This window comes from Oryzias melastigma, linkage group LG8, assembly GCF_002922805.2.
Source record: "Oryzias melastigma strain HK-1 linkage group LG8, ASM292280v2, whole genome shotgun sequence".
NCBI lineage: Eukaryota > Metazoa > Chordata > Actinopteri > Beloniformes > Adrianichthyidae > Oryzias > Oryzias melastigma.
This window is the reverse complement of record NC_050519.1, coordinates 14296317-14312178: the sequence shown is the minus strand read 5'-3', so window position 1 is coordinate 14312178 and position 15862 is coordinate 14296317. Positions and strand designations below refer to the sequence as shown.

The window sequence follows — 15862 nt, the reverse complement described above, 5'->3', positions numbered from 1 at the left end:
AAGGACTTTCTTTATCAATATTTAAACTTCTTCTTTTGCAGAGTCCTGCCTATATTCTCTGCATTTTTTTGTTGACTGTTTTGGGGATCATTTAGTGGTAGAAACTATAACTTTAACATTATTTTTTGCTTCTTCCTTACACTTATAATTTTCCCAGTTCTTACTGTTGCAGCACAAATTCAATGAAGGGAAAACAGGAACTACGGGGAAACAAACACCCCTGGTGTCTGAAAGTGGCCCTTGAGGGCCGACCAACACCAACCAGCAATAATTTACTGTAAGAGTAAACATTTTTCCTTCTGTCCTTCAATTTATTGGCTATTGACTAATGTGTTTTAATGCAAGTTAGCAGCAACATCAGGTAAGCTGTGATGTCTCCACACCTTTGCACCACCATCCAGAACCATTGATTCAAGGCAGAATCGAGCCATGCTTTCATTGTTGATGCCAAATTCTGTCCCTACCATGGAGACTCATCCCACCAGACGATGTTTCTCCAATCTTCTTGTCCCGTTTTGGTGAGTCTGTTTGAATAGTAGCCTCATAAGGGTTGTAAATAAGCAGTTGGACAGGTGTAGTTATAAATACGGCAGTGAATATATGTGTGTGTGTTTACATGTACTATTTTACAGTATGAATAATTTATATGTTGAAAACAAACAAACCCATTGCTATAAGGTCCCACGAGACTCTTGTGGTGCCTCTGGGAATCCAGCTCTTGTTTTGCTTGTTTGTCCCTTTATGTCAACAGTTTTTTTTTTTTTTTCATTTTAGCTTGAGAAAAAGATCCTTCTCTTCCACTGGTCTCAAAACTTGTTGATATGCCTTTGCATAAGTATGTTTTCCTTCTTTCCAGGTGTTTTGAATGTGTCAGTATGGATAAGGGTCGATGGGGCAGAGAGTTAGAAAGTACTTTTTAGTGTGGGTCAAGGAAGGAAGAAGGTGTGGATGTTTGTTTCGATTCAGATAAATTCTATTATCAATTAAATATATGATCTATATCTAAAATTTGTTATTAAATCTGTTATATTTCAGCTGCTCAACTCTGAAAAATTGTAGAAAAGTTCTTAATTTTTTATGCCATAATACTTTTTTCCACCAAACTGTTATTCATAGTTTTATTTGTGCTTTTTTGTTTTTGTAAAATATAATTTAACAACTGTAATATTTAGTGTCTTTCAAACCAACATCAGATTGTGCAGAAATCTTGCCCCTCTTCGGCACTTCAGCTTGACCTCCACAAAACCTTTTACCTGTTCATATTTACGATTTGCTGGACTGAAAGGTAAAATCCCAGCCGAATACAGGAAGTCATACAACACTTACACTGGATTTATGTTTGTGTCGGGTCAAAAAAGGCCATGAGCTGGATAAAAATGTAAAAAAAAACTCTGAGCTTTAAATTTTCATTATATTGAATGTTTTCATGAAACAAACATTCTCTAAAGAAAAAGAAAAGTTTGAAAACAAACAACTTTTTTTTTTTTTCAAAGAGGGAGAAAATAGATTGGATCTCTGATGGCATAAAACTGTCTCGTATTGTTTTTGAAAAAGACCCAATTGTACAATTTTAATTAGCCAATCTCTTGTGAGCATCAAATCCAGTGTGCCTCCTTAATAAAGGTAATAGTACATGTCATACTTTTGACTGTTTGTTGGCAATAATAAGATCTCACTGGAGAATGCAAAATATATTTCATTTACCCATAATACAACAGTCATGGATGCAAAAATAGGTAAATGCAAAGTTTTTAAACCTACCTGTAAATCATTGTTAAATCCCCTGCTGGCTGATTGAGGAACTGCACACAACTCTACTTGCTTTTGTTTGAGAAGTGCTTCAATTTGGAAGTAAAGCTTTAAATGTACTATTAACTTGTGCTACATGTAGAGGTTAGCTCAAATGTTGTTGAAATCTCAAGCATTTTCAACAATTTCACAAAAAATTAAATATAGTTGGAGTGTTTTTGCTGATTTTTTAGAGCATTTTGTGCTGTATCGTCTTGCAAACGAAACAGAAGAAGAAGAAAACAGTTGAAGTCCACTTGTAGTTCTTAGCAGGATCTCCTGATTCTTAACATTTTTTTTCATTTTTATGTCAACACTAAATTTAATGTTAACAAGCAATAAAATATAGGAGATAGAGATTTTTGTTATAAACACCCAAAGACGTACTCTGACTGTAAAATGCTTTAGTGGAAGTGAATAATGTTTTTTGAGATGACAGACAGATCAGGTAGACGTAACTGATTGGGTTTTCAAACTGCATTTTTTTTCTTTTGCTCCAGATTCACAATAAAAGTAAAAATATTTTCAGAAATGTAATCTTAATCTTAATTTTCTTAAAAAGAGTCGTCCACTATTAGTGAAATCCCACAAACACATACTAAAAACACCAAAAACACGATTATTTCAACGTGGGCTTTTAAAATGTCACATGTTTCGATCAAAGTCAAATTTGATTCCAAATGCAACTGTTTCATAAGATTCCTTGTTTTTCATTAAATTGCTTCTTCTCTAGGAATTGTTTCTCTGACTTACTGCATTTTGTTAAAGAACATTAAAATTAGCCTCATCACCAAAGTTTTTACAAGGAATGTGTATTGCTTTAGAAAGGGGTCCTCAAACTATTTCTTGTAAGGGCTGCATACCTGTTTTCTTCTCTTATGGGGGGCCGGGGTCGGTTTGTGGGTAACAAAGTGTAACAATCACAGCCTAAACGTAAAGATTTATGGTTATCCAGAAACCCAAACAAAGCCAAATTTTAAATTATTCATGTTTGTAATCTTCACAGATAAAACATTTTTAAAACTAGATACATAGCATTACCTGCGATAGATTAATAGGCAAAGATATTTCAATTGATAGCTATATATCGCATCACCTGCGATAATGCTAGTGCGAATGCTGTAAGCTGAATGTGGCCACTGAAGATGCTAGTGAGGATAGCTGAAAACGCTAAAGTTGATAGCTGAAATTGCTGAAGCTAATAGCTAAAAAAGCTGTAGCTGATAGCAAGCTAAAATATTAGTGAAATGCCAAATTAGCCTAAATTAGCCAAAATAGTGAGCATGTAGCTGAAATATTAGCTAAATGCTAAATTGGCCAAAAATGTCTAATTTAGTCAAAACAGCTGGCATAAGGCTAAAATATTAGCCAAATTAGCCTGAAAAACTGAAAAAATTCTAAATTAGCAGAAACAGCTAGCATGTAGCTGAACTATAAGCTAAATGCCAAAATGGACTTAAAAAATGGGGGGGGGAAGCCTAAATTAGCCAAAACAGCTAGCATAAAGCTAAAATATTAGCTAAGCTCCAAATTAGCCTAAAAAAAATCCTTAGTTAGCCAAAACAGCTAGCATATAGCTAAAATCTTACCTAAATCTTTAGTAACTACCAAAACAGTCGACAAAGCTAGCATAACACGATCTTAACGCTTAAATAGCTGAGTGAGCTAAAGAGCTGAAGAGCTATAGACGTCCAAAATAATCTACGGAAGAAAAACAACAATAATAATAAAGAAATAAAGATAAAGTAAATTGTTATGCTGTGAATGTCAATAAATAATCTATCCTCTCCCATAGTTCAGACTGGATAATGGTGGCATAAAAAGTAATGTTTTATGTGGGTCTCGATAGAGTGTGGGGGGTCGGGCTAAATGTGGAGGCGGGCCTGATCCGGCCTGCGGGCCGTAGTTTGGGGAGCCCTGCTTTCAAGGAAAAAGAAATAAGAGCATTTTTGATCACTGGCTGCAGCAGAGAAACACAACCAAGTCCACAACCTTTTAGTCTTTCTTTTGAAGTCTCCACTCAGGAACATTGACGTACCTTTNACAGCATCAAGTGTTCCTCTGAGGGCTTGCATGGTATCATTGACTAACTGATCATTATCAACGGGACTTAAAGTGCTCTGAGAATATTTATCCAAAATGTTACTAAACATTGGTTGGACTGCGAGTTTAAATTCAGACACAGAACGGTCAGATAATGTTCGTTTAAGCTCTTTCTTATTTATTGGAGCAGTAGGATTTTCCAATTTAAACTGAAAGATAATTAGAAAATGGTCTGAGAGTATGGGGTTATGAGGAAGGACATTCAGCTGGCTAATCTCAACTCCATAAGTTAAAACAAGGTCCAGGGTGTGCTTATGACAGTGAGTAGGTTGATTTACATTTTGTGTGAAACCAACATTTTCTAATAAAGCCGCAAATGCGTTTCCAAGACAGTCACTGGAATCATCAATATGAATATTAAAATACCTGTAATTATGATTTTGTCAGAATCTAAAATATTATTTGATAAAAATTCAGAAAACTCAGATAAAAATTCTGAATACGGGCCGGGAGGGCGATAAATAATTATAAATAAAACTGCTTTTAGAGTCTTTCTATTTGGGATATTTATAGACAGTACAATGCTTTCAAATGAATTATAGATGTGTTTAACTTTAATGTTAAGGAGTAAGCATGACTCTGAAATTACTGCTAACCCACCTCCTTTCCTAGAAATCCTGTTTTTCTGATAGTTATTATAGCTAGGGGGGGTTGCTTCATTCAGACGAACATAATCATCCTGTTTTAGCCAGGTTTCTGTTAGAGCTAGCAGGTTAAGTTTATTATCATTAATCAATTCATTAACTAATAGGGACTTTGAGGAAATTGATCTAATGTTTAGTAGCCCACATTTAATGACATCATAATTTTTGTTACTGTGATTCATTCCTTTCATTTGACTTCCAGCACATAAGCTAACACTAGGAACTGCTGGGCTAGCCCTGTTTGGGGTTAGCATCAATGCTAAAGGCCGCTCAGGGGAGAGTTTTAAACTACTGCTCTCTCCCCGGGTCTCCTCTCTGAGTTGTCAGGCTGCATGGCTAAAGCTAGCAGAAATGTTTCTGGACAGAAGAGCCGCTCCGTCCAAACTGGGATGAATGCCATCTCAGCGCATGAGGCCGGGCTTTCCCCAAAACATGCTCCAGTTGTCTAACGCTGTTTTCTGGGCACCATTTAGCTAGCCAGCGGTTAAAAGATGAAAAGCGGCTGTACATTTCATCACTAACTTTGTTTGGGAGAGGACCAGAGAAAACTACTGTATCTGACACAGATTTAGCCAGTTTACACACCGATTCTACTTTTAATTTAAGAATCTCTGATTGTCTTCGTTGGGCGTCGTTGCCGCACGCGTGAATTATGACCCGACAGAACCTCGCCTTACTCTGGGCTAACATTCGGAGGTTTCCTTCGATGTCACCAACTCTGGCTCCCGGGTAACATCTAACTGTAGCTCCCTTTAGCTTTACGTGTCTGACCTCGGAGGAGCCGATGACCAGGGTTTTCGGTTAAGTTGGTGCGTTACTGAGGGGAGAAAACCTGTTCCATACAGGGAGCTCCAGGCGCTCTACATGCCTCTTTTTAGCTCTTAGCTTTTTCCCCACCGGTACAAACTCATTCTGGGGATTCCCCGGCTGCTGAGAGGGCGGTGGGATGCTAGCTAAGTCAGCTTTGCTAGCGCGGCTAGCGCTCCGAGTAACAACAACATGGCTAGCTGGTTTAGCTTCCATTGAGCTAAGACGCGCTTCCAACTGTTGTGGTGTCTTGAAATGGAAAAAAAACAGAACGCATTGCAGAGAAGTTAACAAATAATAATACAATACGAATATTAATTTAATTTAATTTATTAACACCGCATCTGCAAATTTAACATGGCTGACTGAGCACACATGAGAAAACGAAAGGCTCCTCCCTCCAGAACGTGTCGACCTCGATGACGTCATGACGCTACTTCAGGGCTCCTAAAATTTTTAAGCTCTCCACACAAAAAAGCTTTAAAACATTAAGCCCTACTGAGTTAAATTTGAATTAATGTTAATAGAGCTTAATACTTTATAGTTTAATCAACTACAAAATGTAATTTAAGTTGTGTGGCCTTAAAAGTTATGAGCCAGTACAACTGTTAGGGTTTACAGTGCAGTGTGTAAAGGGACTTCAGTTTACGGGTTTAGACAGCCACATTGGAGAACTGAACACTGTTTAACACAAAAAGGTAAACTTGCCAATAGCAAATTGTAAAATATAGATCTAAAAATGTTTCTTACTGTATTTTTGTTTTCCTCTCTTAGATCATTCACAAATCCAAATAAAAATTTATGATATCCTCCAATATTTTAGGTTTAATTAAAAATATCGACATTTCATTTGAGCTCATATTTTAATAGTTGTATATTTTTAGAGATGGTAGCCTATTTGCTTTTATTTGAAGTGTGTGCAAGGACAAAAATTGATAGAAATCCATGTCAATCATAGATGCAACCAAGATGAACTGATTGATCAATCAATCAATGTCGGAAGCAGCTGTGCATTATTCTGCAGGAAGGATTACTGACGTTTGTCTTTTGATTTGTGGACAATCTTTGTAGCAGCCTTGATCTCAAAGAACAAAAGAGCCTCTGGTGGATGCAGTACTTTTATTTTGTTTGGCACAGTGGAAACTATAACAAAATAAGAAGAATTAGTCAAATATAATGAACACCTATTTACATATAAAAGGTACAACATAAAACAGTATAACACATCTCGGTTCTCCTGCCAAGGGTTCTAACTGCAACGTTTCCCTCTATATCTCTCCCACCTGCTGCACATAAATACTGCAGATATAATTCAAACCAACAGTAATAAAATACACAACGTAATGATGTTTACATTTCTAACAAACACAAGGGAACACAAAAGTTGACAACTCTGACAACGAACTGAACTTACATGAGAAGACACTCCAATAGCTAAAGAACCGCACATGTCAAGCTCACGGACACAAAATAATTTGCAATCTAGGAGATGAAAACGGTTACAGTTAGGAAGAACTTTTTTTAAAATTAATATTGTACAATTTTCTGTTACAATTGGTAAGGTTACCTTAATATTGATGTAATTTGTTTTGAACAACACTCAATTCTCATCCTTGCCAGTCAACCTCTACACGCAAACTTGAAGACACTTTACACACTGTCGCCATTTTGTCTGAAGAGACGTGAAACGCGTCTGTGTCATTTTATTTTTGTCTGACCTCATATTCTCCTAGGTAGGTCCATGTATTTTTACACAGAAAAACAGCATTTCCTGTGCAGAAAAATGTGATAAAATATTTGTTTCATTTTTAGAAATTTTAGATTTAGCCTTTTATCAATTCATATCAAGTTACTTACTTAAGCAAACCCAGTGCATAGCATATATACATATAGTATAAATAAAGTGTGTTTGTAATTTACCTATAACAATGTGTAATTCTTTAACTTTTTTTCCTCTCTTTTTGTTTTTAATACCTACAGGTGGTAAGAACCCCCCTGATCATTTAAAGTTGGTCATAGTTGGTCCTCAGTGGTCGGGCAAGAGTTCAGCAGGAAATATTATTCTAGGAAAAGATGTATTTGAAGTGAATAAAAACTGGTATGGTTCAAGAACAGCACAACGTGAAATTGGTCACAGTGTGTTTGCAGAAAGACGACTTACAGTTGTTGATTCTCCCGGCTGGTTTTACATCCACACCCTTCAGGACACCAGTGAGATGTACAAACTAGAAATAGAGAATAGTTTGTATATGTGTCCTCCAGGACCACATGCAGTTCTCCTGGTGGTTGAGCTTGATACTGCGGTTAATGCAAAGTATCAGAGATCAGTTCAGGATCACATGAGTCTGTTTGGAGATGATGTTTGGAAGCACACAATCATTCTGTTTACAATGGGGGACTGGCTTGGAGTGAAGACTGTAGAGGAGAGGATAGAGAGTGATGAAGGGCTGCAGTGGCTGGTGAACAAATGTGAGAACAGATATCATGTCCTGAACAACCAGGAGCGCAATAATAGAGAACAAGTAAAGGTTCTCCTGGAGAAGATTGAGGAGATGTGGGCAGAAAATGATGATCCTTATTATGAAGTCGACCAGAGAAGAGCAGCAGAAATGGAGACTCTGAGAGAGGATGCAGACAAAAGAGCCAAAAAGATGAAGAAGATCATTGAAAGACAGTCAAGAGTACTGAAAGAAATCTTTAAAGGTGAAGTAAAATCATAAGTCTCCATTGATACATTTAAAGAATATTTAAAGTTTGTGATTAAATGTATTTTCTGTTTCTTACAGAGGAGAGACAGTCACTCAGTGAGCTCAGAGTTGTTCTGTTGGGTCAGAAAGGATCAGGAAAAAGTGCTGCAGGAAATCAGATTCTGTTCATGGAAAATTTTGAAGGTTTTAAGAAGGTACACAACAGTTTAACCTTTAAAGTTTGAATAAACCGCCTTTTCAAATCTTAATTTTATTTGTCTGTGCAGGACAATGAAGATCAAAGAGTTTCTGTGAAACATCAAGGAGATTTTGATGGAGTTAAAGTCTCAGTTGTTGAGGCTCCAGGCTGTTACAAAAACACAAAAGCTCCTGACTGGCTCAAACATGAAGTTCATCGTAGTGTTTCCATGTGTGATCCGGGGCCTCACACTTTTCTCCTGGTTGTTCCTGTTCACAAATCATTCACTGAAAATGACCACAGAGAATTTGTTGAGCTCCTGAAGCCCTTCACTGAGAAAGTGTGGGCACACTGCATGGTTCTGTTCACACGGGGAGACTGGCTCGGTAAACACTCAATAGAGGATCACATTGTCAGAGAAGGAAAAGCTCTTCAGGAGTTGTTGACAAAGTGTGATAACAGATACCATGTTTTCTGCTGTGATTGTTCTGATAATCCTGCACCAGTCAAAGATCTGCTGCAAAAAGTTATTGACATCTCAACACGAAACAGGGGATGTTTCTCACATAAAGACAAACAAAAAAAGACAAGTTTTTTACCCTGGAAAAAAAAACAATTAACGGTGACAGAGGAGTGGAAGAAGAGAGAACAGATGCTGATTGACAAAATGATGAGAGCTTTAGCAAATGAACCAGATAAAACAGGAATACCATCTGTTGAAGTGGCAAGAAGCATGGACGAATTTGTTATTCCCAACAGTGAGTGTGATATTTTTTGTATTTTTTTATTTTATTTATTTTTTTAAATATAATTTGAAAATTGTCTCTGCATCTTTTGATGATTTTCTCTGTTTCAGTGAGTGGAGATGTAATTTCTGAATATGGGAGCATCTCAGGACTTCAAAGAGCACACAAGAATGTTTCTGAATGGCTGAAACAACGTACCAGATTCTCTGATGTTACCTCTGGGATCTACAGCGTTTCTTCAGCATCAAGTCATGTGGAGGAGTTTCATGAAAATCCTTCATTGGATCTAAAATAGCTGAACATCGATCCACTTACAGAAAAGAAAGAAATCACAAATTCAAGCTCCTTTCAAAACACAGCAAATATTCAGCGCAGACACTCATTTTAGACAACAGACATAGAACTGAAACTGAAATACAGAACAGAAGAAACTTAAGAATAATCGGGATCAATTTTTATTAGATTCATATTAAAGTTAATACAAATTTACTCTATAAAGCTGATCAGAAGTTTTTAAACAAATAGTAAAATAGCTGTTCATCTTTGTTTATTGTCATTAATAGCATTTATTTTTTTAATAGTTTTTCGTGTGGTATTGCTTTTTATCATTTTAATTATATATTTGAGTGTTAGCTTTCTCTTATATAATATTTCTCATCTTTCTTAATGGTATTTACTTGTACATTGATTTTGTTCTGCACCGTGCATGCCTATCTTATAAAAATGGCCTCATGTTGATTATTTTCTAATTTAAGGATATTAGGGTTGGTTTTAACATAGACTGATATTTTGTACAGCTCTAATGATAATCAATATTTTAAAGCAGGGGTCACCAACCTTTTTGAAACTGCGGGCTACTTCATGGGTCCCTTTATTTTCCTTAAACCTCTGAACAGGTTTACTGACAGATCCCACAGCAGGCAAGAATCTGCGCACGGTGCGTTCACTGACCTCTGGACAATTCTTGATTACATTTTACTCCATTTATGAATATAAAAACTACCAAAAACAGTCTAGTAAAATTTACTTACGTCCACAAGTAAGGTTATTATCAAATCTTAAGAAAATAGAGCAAACATAAATTTCTCTAATAAAATTCACATAATACTAGTGAATGCTCCAAAAGTGATTACAACAATTTAAAAAGTAGATCTTACTAATAAACAATAGAAAAATTTGATTATATAAAAAATAAATAAACTTAACTTTACTAGAAAAATCTATGTATTTGCATAATATTTGAATTATTATGTAAATATTATGAGGAATAATTAAATATATATTACTGATGCAAAAAGTTTGTTTTTTCAGTGTACAGAGGAGATGCACGATCAGCTGTGATGCTGATCTCTCATGGCGCCCGCTGTGCTGTACTCGGACAGACACTTCAGAAGCGCATTTAATTAGAAAAAAGTCAATTTCCATTACGAAAAGTATCCATCCATTTCAATACGCCCCCAAAACCAGCTCCCAATAACTCTTTTTCGAAAAATGTGAGTTTTTTTGTTTTTGTTTGTTGTAATCTGTTTCCATTAAAGATAACTAATAATCAAATATTCTCGGTGTCTCCATGTGGGAAAGGGAGAAGGGGACGCCTCATTCTTTGTTATTAGCTGCGTTTCCATCACACATTTGCGCAAAACTTTATGGAAATTCTAGGAATAAAAAAAATAAACCTTTCGAAATGACACAGTTTCTATTAAATTATAATTTTGCGATAAAGCACAAACCACTCACGCGATAAGTCATTAAAAACACGACAATGAACAACAAGTATTTTTTATTTCATTCACTAAGAAGAGCATGTGGGTGACGTCACAGCTCTGTCTGGGGCGCGTGCAGCGCAGCTCGACTCAGGAGAGGGAGGAGTCTGTTCTGCGGTTAAAAGAAAAACCAGCAAATAAGCATCTGGACCTTTTTTGTCTGAAAACAACACAACATAAATTCAAAAATTCAAGTTTCTGTCACGCGCTCGCGCTCATGAGACTTCAGGCTCCAAGCTGCAAAAGTGCGTCTGCAGATGAAGTGATGAGGAAAGGAGGAGCAGTTTCGGGATTCTGTATGACCCGCAGTTTCTAAAGCGCTTTGACGCTGCGGGACCTCTCGGTGCCCCGGCTCACCGGCGCTCAGATCAGACACTTCATAAGAGCATTTATTTAGAAAAAAGTGTTTCCGTTACAGTTTTGCGAAAAATGTCTATTTCCTCCTCTAAGCGCAATTTTTTTCGAAATTGTGGTGTTTCCATTAGGAGAATTTATTATCCAAATTCCAATTTGCGAGATTTCAGAGTTAATGGAAATGACTATTGATTATCTCGTTAAGGAGAAAACGATTTAAAAAAAAGAAAAATAGTGGGACAGGCCGTTTTTGGCTTCAGAAATAATGAACATCTATTTTTAAGATGTTTTAATTTTTAATTCTTTATAAAGGGAGGTGTTATTTTAAAAAATTGCATCACAATAAAATAAAATTTTCGAGCAGCTCACAAGTGAGTTGTGCTATTTTTAGAAGAGACCTGCGGGCGACTGAGGAGGAGCTCGCGGGCGACCTGTTGGTGACCCCTGTTTTAAAGTTTCAGGATATTATTTTTTAATGCTTCTAGTATTTGAATTGTGGCTTTGAAAGAAGCATTTTTGCTTTTCATGGATGATTGTAGCACTTAGAACCCACGAGGGGTCACTGTAATCTGATTAATCAAACTGAAGATTAAAGGACATAAAATATAAAAGTTCTTTTAGCTTTCAATATATTGAAATGATGATAAAGCTCTGTTTTAGCTAGCATCTTTAGCTGAAACAAGAAATATTTTTTTAACTTAAGAACATGGATGATAAAATCAAATACACCTGCCAAACTGTTAAGATTCAAAAAACAGTGACAATGGCGGTAAATTCCTGGCCGTGGACTGCACTTCTGCTTCATCTTGACTATGGACCTCATCATCACTCGTCCCTCAGCTCCATCTGCAACCCGGTCGCAGTGAAATGCGTACATATGCCACGACTTTGCACTCTGAAATACCGTGTATAATATACGCCAAACACGCTTTTTGCGTGCATATGATACGCAATGGTAGAGGATAGGTTGTGCCGGCGTACAATATACACGCTTTTTAGGTTTCGTTTTGATCACGTGGTCAGAAATCCTCCGGCTCTTTTCTAAATGACGTCGTTCCTGGTTAAGGTTAGGATTACGGTTATGGTTAGGGTTAGAAAAGCAAATTTTTCGTTTGTGGGGCTGTCTGTGATGCTCACGGCTCCACCAGGGGACGTGTCAAACGTGGAAAACAGACTTTAACACGTTTAGGACCGCGCGTATTATATGCACGCAAAAAACAGTTTTGGCGTATATTATACACGGTATTTCCCAAATCGTGGCATATGTACGCATTTTACTGAGACTGGGCTCCCATCTGAATGAACTCTCTAGATACGTAGTTGTAGAAGCTAATCTTTCTTTAATAGTTCTGGTATCGCCTGTCCGTCCTGGGGTAGGATCTCTCCTTCATGTGGGCATCCCTAAGGTTTCTCCTTTTTTCCTGACTCATGTTTTTTTCAGGAGTTTTTCCTTACCGGGAGGGAGGGTCTAAGGACAGGGATAACCAGTTTTATTTAGTCTTAGTTTTTAACTATTGTTCATATTTTGAAGCCCAATGAGGCAATTTTCTTTGTGATTTTGGGCTATATAAATAAAATTGAATTGAATTAAATGGTGTGGCAAGTTAAATGTTTACGGCTACAGCTCCTTCCTGAACAATTGCTCTCCGTTGTGTTTATGTCACTGAGCAGAAAGTGAACGCTGTAGATTCTAGCTGGGCTTTCTCCGGTCTGTGAGACAAAGAAAGAAGCTCAACACTGTTGGCACAGATTTAGAAAATTATGTGAAAATTATTATTTTCTTACCAAAAAAATGGTCAGACTGACAACAAGATTTAGGCTCTTAAAGTAGCTAGCTACATTTTACTTTGCTAGCAGTTTAATGCAGCAACGTGCATGGCTGCTCACATTATGTGTTGCCAACATTAATCTACATCAGTTTTTGTGCTGGTTGCACGTAGTATTAACATCAGCCATGTTTTAAAACATGATGCATTAATAAAAACATACTTCCAGGAACCAAACTAGCATGCTACTTGCGAGTTGCTAGCACCCACTTTAGCGCACAGTTCACAGTTCTCAGCCTCATTTCTTTCAATTAAAATGTGATTCCTGTTCTCTGATGATTCCTCTCCATCGGGTTATTTCATTGTTAAGGTTTTTGAAGTCGATTGCAAAACACTGCGTCTCCTTTTGTGGTTCTTCTCTTATTTATTTCGACCTCCTCCGTTCATCTTTCAGGAAGACTCAGTACATAGTAATGCTGCACGTCTGTCACGCCGTATGTCACGTGATTTCCAATCCAGTAATATATATCAATGATGATAATACAAATAAAAAGTGTACAGGATTGTGTCAATTTTACTTTCTTTCTCAAATACTGCACTATGGCCACTGGAGGGCACTTTACACACACTACATGTGGTAATGATGCTTTTTGGGGGGGCAGGTAACCAAAGTCAGATAAAAATAGACATAACTGGACAATAATTGGCATTACTGAAAAATGTTTATAAATGTGTAAATTATGAAATGAACATGTTAAACATGGAACTTGGAATTGCAATTCTGAGTGTTTCTTTATTAAAGTCATTGTGAATCAAGAGCAGATGCAACAATGCAGTTAGCAAAAAACTTGTAGTTATTATGTAGAAGGTACTAAGGCAAGCCAGAAAGGTTAAAAAAAGTCATAATCATGGTTCACAGATCACTAGGAATATTTTTAAAATAGATCACACGATGATTAGAGTGGGTCTATGATCAGACTCAAAGTGGAAACAAACTTTTCTAGAAAAATTTGACAAGTTTTGTCTTACAGTAATACTTGGAGTTAAGTATTATGATGTGTTAAACATTTTGTCATGTTTTTCTTTCACGTTTAGGTATTCAGTTACAGAACAGTTTCCTGACTGGATCAGTAAAAACAACCACGTTTTAAAGTCTGACCAGTCGCTTTTGGGAAGTCCTGTTTTCTATCATATTTAGATGCACTTCAGATGCTCCATGCTTTCAAGTAAAACTTTGAGAATCTCCACAGCACGTTTTTTCCATTCATCTTTAGGCAAATGAGATATTTTGGGATTAAAAGGGGAACATGAAGGCCTAATGACTGAATTTACCTGGGGCCCGTTTCAAGAAGCAGGTTCAACAAATTTAGAGTTCGAACCTGAACTTAGAGTCACTGGACTCTAAATTCCCAAACTCAGGGTTTTCGGTTCCAGAACAGCTGAAAATGTTTGAATCAATCAACTTGAAGTTGTCAGAACCAGAATCAGGTGTGAGCGTCGCGACCATAAAAAGCCCCGATCAATGGAGCAAAGACAGCATGATTCACCATGGCAACGGGGACAAACATCTGAGTTTACTACTTCCGGTGGCGGAAATTGATAAGTTCCTGCAAGCATATGCAGACTATAGAGAACATTTTCTGCAAGAAAAGCAACACAGCTGCAGCGGTAGAACAGAGAGAAAATATCTGCAGTTATTTGAATGATTCCAAATAATGAATAAATAATGTCAGGAAGGTTATTTTGTCTCTTGTTGAGTAAGGAATGGTTTTTGATCTGTTACTAATTTAATCAGTAATCTCCGTAATCGTATGAATGACCAGTTTTGGTAACCCCCCCCTACACACACGGATATCACTGCACGCTAAAAAAGAAACTGTAGCTGCATATATCAAAAAAGCATTTATTTAATTTTAATTCTCAAGACTTAAAAAATATTCGCGAAATTCTTTTAAGCGTAAAAATAAATTCCGCAACCGGGAATCGAACTCGCAATCTCCACAGTGGGAGGCAGCGTTGCTGACGACCGAGTTAATGTGTGACGCAATTGGTTGACGGTAGATGAGTTTAGATGATTTCCCAGTGTGTGACATTCAATCGTTCCTTTTGTTAAGGGATTAAAATAAGGAAAAGAAGACTGTATTTTTTAATAGCGAGTCCCTGGAAAAACTCACTATTTATAATATCGCTGAAATAAAAATGAATTGGGAAACTGCAGTCAGTCGACTCGTGTCCTCCAAATCCTCTACCGACGTAAATAACATTTCCTCTGGATTAATCAGCCTCCTCTCTACATGATCCTCTATGAATGAACATGTCATTTTGGTTTCTGAGTGGTGAAAACGTGACGTCTCTAACGTGAATGTTCTCTAAATGTTCATGAGGAACTCATATTTGAACATCTTTCACTTTAAAAAGGGGCGGAGACCTCAGAGAACTCTAAGTTTCCTGAAGAAAACCTGCTACCGACCAGGTTTCGTTCACAGACTCAGTTACCATAGTGATTGATTCTGAGTTCAGCTTAACCTGCTTCTTGGAACGGGCTTGGTTTCGCCCACTTTCCCGGGTTTGAGTTATCCCTCTTTCTGGAACCGAAAACTCAGAGTTTTGCCGAATTTGGAGTTCACGAACTCAGAGTTCCAACAAAACCTGCTTCTTGAAACGGGCCCCTGAACCTGAACCACAAAAACAGAAATGAAAATAAGCAAGAAAACAACATAGTACATGGTCCCCTCACTACAAAACCTGGTGGTAGGAAAAGGCATCTGGATGAGGGCCAGAACAAAACCAACAACCAGCAAATAGTCAGAGTCTCTGTAGCAGAATTAATAGATCCTTACAAATCTGTAAAACTATGCTTTAAGACATTCAAGATGTTTTAGTTTTGAGTTGTTTTCACTTCTTTTTGCTCTACACCTTCCAGCTTTTTCTCAAAATCAACAAAGTCTCCTCCCCACGCCGGGAGTGGGATCCCCGAGACTTAAGATCTAGCAGGGGATCAATCT

At 37.1% G+C, this 15862-nt stretch overlaps 1 protein-coding gene across 1 annotated transcript in view; it reads left to right on the top strand.

Moving 5' to 3' along the window:
* Positions 1–9841, top strand: part of LOC112146193 (GTPase IMAP family member 8) — an 18532-nt gene extending 8691 nt beyond the window's left edge. The window contains exons 4-5 of the mRNA XM_036213307.1: positions 8317–8986; positions 9085–9841. Coding sequence (XP_036069200.1) covers positions 8317–8986; positions 9085–9269 — 855 coding nt within the window. The 3' untranslated portion in view covers positions 9270–9841. The remainder of the gene's footprint in view (positions 1–8316; positions 8987–9084) is intronic.
* Positions 9842–15862: the final 6021 nt, after the last annotated feature.